General features: G+C 44.9%; 1 protein-coding gene across 1 annotated transcript in view; it reads right to left on the reverse strand.

The window, feature by feature from the left end:
* Nucleotides 1-4,944, reverse strand: part of LOC101845653 (importin-5) — a 33,139-nt gene that overhangs the window by 11,530 nt on the left and 16,665 nt on the right. The window contains exons 13-18 of the mRNA XM_035972610.1: nucleotides 4,483-4,583; nucleotides 2,934-3,135; nucleotides 2,319-2,451; nucleotides 1,539-1,600; nucleotides 475-631; nucleotides 26-201 (exon numbers count right to left, since the gene is read on the reverse strand). Coding sequence (XP_035828503.1) covers nucleotides 26-201; nucleotides 475-631; nucleotides 1,539-1,600; nucleotides 2,319-2,451; nucleotides 2,934-3,135; nucleotides 4,483-4,583 — 831 coding nt within the window. The remainder of the gene's footprint in view (nucleotides 1-25; nucleotides 202-474; nucleotides 632-1,538; nucleotides 1,601-2,318; nucleotides 2,452-2,933; nucleotides 3,136-4,482; nucleotides 4,584-4,944) is intronic.

Below are 4,944 nucleotides of genomic sequence, written 5' to 3' on the forward strand. Positions count from 1 at the left end.
ATGAATAAAATATGTGTGTGCCCACCTTAGCGAAAGAAGCCAGGTACTCTGGCAGCACTGACTGCTCGGGCTCGATCTCGATGGCCTTGAGCAGGTTTGGGCAGATGTACTGGCCCCACATGTTAGCCAGGTACTCCTCACCCTGGATTTTGGCGCAGTCCAGAAGATACGGCAGACTCTCCGTGGCCGCGATGCGAACGCCTGGTGTATGAGTTAAGGGAAATGTTGGACCGATCTAAGCACTTTTAGTAGCACCGCTGAGTTTTGTCAGAGGGTTCCTAGCTACTAACAATTCACGAGCTGAGAGGGATTCAACAGTTGTCCAGAGTAAGTGTTTTACAGCACTATCGACTCAGTTTTGATCACCCACTGAAGCAGTTGTTTGCTTGTTTGAGTAGGTGTTTTGCGGCACTATCGACTCCCATTTCAGTTCCCCACCACCCACCCACCCAGCCAGGACAAGGTCAAGGATACTGTCGTTGAAGTAGAACTTGAGCAGAGGCACCATGATCTTGACCACGTCCTCAGAGTACGCAGCAAACCCTTCCTTGAGCTCCCGGGCGTAGCAGACCAACATCTGGCAAGCCGTGGCTTTCTCCTCCAGGCCCGCCGTGCAGATGCCAAAGTTTTGCTGGCGACGAATCAAATACCGCGCACACTTTATTTTTATGACAAGCAAGAACAAAATCCCCTCGACATCCTAAGGATACCAGAGGAAAGAAAAAGTAAAGTAAAATAAGTAAAGAACAAACTATACCCGAGGATGAAGTGTAATTTTTTTTCAAGTGCCTTGGGCAGCTACACAACAAAACCCTTCAGTGACCAACTCGAGGGTCAAGAGCAACTTGAAGGCACTTCAGCCAAAAACTGATTTGTAGGGTTTTTTTTGTTTGTTAAGATGTCCCACGCTGTTTTATGAAAATGACAGAAGAAAAATTAAAACTTTTCCAAACTTTCAGTCTATCTTAGTGTACACTTAGCTAAATTTTCATAAAACACATTACATTGTTGATATCTTTATATTGAAGCAGCAACAACAGGCAACATGTTTTGCAAAAACAGAAAATGATCAGTGCAGCTGGCCCAAATCTCAATAACCTCATTTAAGGGTAGTCAAAAGACGCATTCTTTTATTCATTCACTTTACCTTACCAGTTAGTTTGATTCTTCTTTCAACAAGTGTGATCAGCAACCACATTGAATGTCATTTTGGTAAATGTTTTCTTCGTTAGAAAATGTTTGTCGGTAAAATATGGGAGTACACTGACAGCCAAGTGTAAGACAACCCCCCCCCCCAATTTGAAAAGTAACGTATGATGGAATCTGACACTGAGCATTCAACACGTATTTGACAACATTGTTGTTAAATGAAGAGACCGGTATGAATGAAATATCAAAATTTTATCTGTTTGTGAAACACCTAGACCGAGAGCCGATAGGAAGTGGATGTTTATAAAAGTGATCTTTATCATTACAACAATTATTATCATTGTGGCAGAGGAGCAAGGAGAAGAGAGAAGAGGTTCGAGCCCACTCACCTGGTCCCCTAGCGTGACAAACTGCCAGTCAGCGTTGTTCTCCATGTCCTTCATGTCCTCACCTGAGATATCAAGATAGTAAAACCGTCAGCATTTCTCATTCCATTTTTGCCGAGAGCCTTTAAGCTACACGGGCAAAGTGTAGACAGCTAAAGAAATGCCAGCACCCTGTTAACACACTAGTGTGCTGCGTCACGCGACAAAAATTCTATGTGTGTGTGTATCAACATGCAAGTGTGCGTGCGTGCATTTGTGTGCGAGTGAAAGCAAATTAAAATTGTAACTTTTCTACCAAGCCTGAATTCTGTCCAAATTGACATTCTGAACTCAAAACTCACATATCTGAGCCCCCACAAATACAGAGGTAACTCCAACAGCCAATTGTAAATTAAAATAACCTGTACAAACGGCCACATACTATTTCCTCCCATTGGATTTTTTACAACATAATGACACTATGTAGACATCCACCTGTTTAAGTTCACCACTTTTTTACTCGACAATAAGCGACCATGTTAGCAATCTCAGCTGTACCAAACACGCGAGTAACCACCAGCCACTTTCTGTGATTTTGTTTTAGTAAGAGTTTTACGACACTTGCAACACAATAAGGCCATATAAGTGCCGAAGAATAGATTATGAGTTGCAAGAGAGTAACATACTCAAAATAGAAGGAGCGGAGATAAGGACGACAGATGTTTGACAGGAAAGAAGGAGCAAACCACACCAGAGCACTCGCCAACCACCCACGAATACAACAGCCAACCAGCAGCGACTTACTGTCAATGAGCGCGACCTCTGGCTTGAGAGAAGCGGCCTTCAGCACGGGTCCCATCACCAGAGGCAGGTACTGTTGGAACTCCTTGCCCAGAATCTTACACATACGAGCCCAGGCCGAGATCATGTAGGACACCTGACGAGAGAAAGAGAGAGAAAATGAAAAAATTAGTTTTAGTAAGGTTTTATGGCACTCGCAACTGCATAAAGTCATATGAGCGTCAAGGGGTGGATGTCAACAGAGAAGTCCAAACGGGGAATCAGGCTTACTCTGCTCACCTCTCTAGCCACAACAGCACAAAGTCTGCTTCGACTATCAAGGCACCCCGGAAATAGCAGTTCACAAGAGAGTGACAAACATACAAAAGTAGAGGGAAAATGAAGAAAGTAAGGATTAGGAACAGTTGCATCACGTCCTTACAGTCCTGCATGAATATTTTCTTGCCCCCTCACACACACACACACAGACAGACACCCTCCTTGCCAAGTCCTCCTGGTCTGTCTGAGTCTTCAGCAACAGTTGCATCACGTCATTACAGTCCTGCATGAACTTCTCCTTGCCGCCACCTCTACACACACACACACACTTACACACAGACAGACACTCTCATTGTTCACCTGAGGGTCATCGTCGGCCAAGTCCTCCTGGTCTGTTTGTGTCTTCAGCAACAGTTGCATCACGTCGTTGCAGTCCTGCATGAACTTCTCCTTGCCCACTGCCAAACCCATCAGACTGATGCACTCGATCGTCTTGCCCCTCAACAGGCGGTGGTTCGGATCCTGCACGTGCTGCATGATGTACTTCAGGCTCGGCATAAATCTGTACAGGGAGCACAAATGAGCACGGATTAGCAAAGGTGAAGGAATTAATTTTTAGTTTAGTAGTTTTACAGCGCTCGCAACTGCATAGATCTTTACAGGAAGCACAACGCACAGGGATTGGTACAGGTGAAGGAATTCACATATCGAATAGAGTGTACAACCATGGGGGGGGCGGAGAGGAGAGGATGACACAACAGGAGGATCAGAGTAGAGATCAGGAAACCAGGACAAATGAGAAAATGTAAAAGAAAAAAGAAATGTGTCTTCGCTGGTGGAGTACTGTAAGCAGACCTGCCACTCTATGAAACCTCAAAATCAGGATATCAGGGAGAAAAATCGGGATTTGGTCAAAAAAATCGGGATCAACAGCAAATCACAAAGGTGACTGCCAAAGCTGACTTAATATTTTTCCAGGGGTGTCCATAAATTACTTGGCCTATATGCACTCTGAGTGTCTTTGTTTGTTTGCGTGCGCGTGTGTGTGCCACTTATTATTTTTTGTAAATCCGGAAGCATCACTTCAATCACTCCTAGTCCAAGTGTCTATACCCCCCCCCGAAATACATGAACTTAAGTTGACCCCACCAACGGATGGCCCCCGACCCGCAGAACTCACACGGCGATGATATGTCACGTGACGCGAATGCGCGATTAAAACAATTTTACTAACGGTTCCGACTAACTGCGCGTTCACACAAAACACTCAGATGAGCGACAGTCGTTCTACTTCTAGATCTAGTACTCTAGGATAACAACGGCGGCCGACCGACCAATTGTACCGACAAATCTTTTATCCCTCATAATGCGTTCAGACTAAAGCAACGACAACGGCCGTATGTTAGTCTTGTCAGCGCAGTTATATGCAGTTGTGTAAGGGTTAGAAAGACTGTCGCTCGTACAAGTGTTTGGTGTGAACACGCAGTTACTAGACCCCGGACAAGGCTTGTTTTGAAAGTAACAGCGGAACTACGAATATTATCAATTATTTGTATGTCCCAAATTGTCACAGTTACCAGGCTATCGTCGGAGAATTCTGAGTGCGGGCAAAAATCACACACAACTTAGGGCGAGTCAACTACTAAATGTGGCATCGATATTTCGGGAAATAGTGCTCCGAGTTTATACTGAAAAAAAGTTCAACGGGTGCTTCCCACGATAAAGGAAAAGGCAGAGTAAGTTTTTAGAAAAATACGGCAGAACAGCAGACTGGGACAAAAAATCGGGATACACGCGATCGAAATCGGGAAAATCAGGATGCTTGAGATTTGGGGCAAAAAATCGGGATATCCTGACTAAATCGGGATGAGTGGCAGGTCTGTGTAAGACGACCCTGAGACACACCCACCTGTCGTAATACTGTAAGAACTTGTCCTGTGCCGTGTCAGCGACGGAGGCCAGCGTGGTGATGACCTGCTCCAACACTAGCTTGTTGCCGCGCTCCATGTGCTGCGGGGAGAGAGAGAAAGTCCATGGATCACACAACTATATACAGTATAACATGGATAGCTCGAATTCATCGGGACCAGCCTCAGTAGTTCAAGGTATATCTTACAAAGACAAAAGAAGGGGAAAAAAACTCCATAAAACTACAACAAAACAACGGGACCCCAGGCACAGTTTGACGGATGAGTCATTTAAAGTCTTCTGGCCAATGAGTGATTTTGAGTCTTCTGTTTTCAACCTAACTATGTTATAGTGTAGTCCGAAATGTCCAGCAGCCAGAGAGTGCACACAACCACACACACCTCCCTCCTTCCACTGTCTATTACAGTCCAGCTAAGCACACCATATCAATCAACCCCCTCCT

The sequence above is a fragment of the Aplysia californica genome, unplaced genomic scaffold (assembly GCF_000002075.1).
Source record: "Aplysia californica isolate F4 #8 unplaced genomic scaffold, AplCal3.0 scaffold00757, whole genome shotgun sequence".
In the NCBI taxonomy this organism is placed as follows: domain Eukaryota; kingdom Metazoa; phylum Mollusca; class Gastropoda; order Aplysiida; family Aplysiidae; genus Aplysia; species Aplysia californica.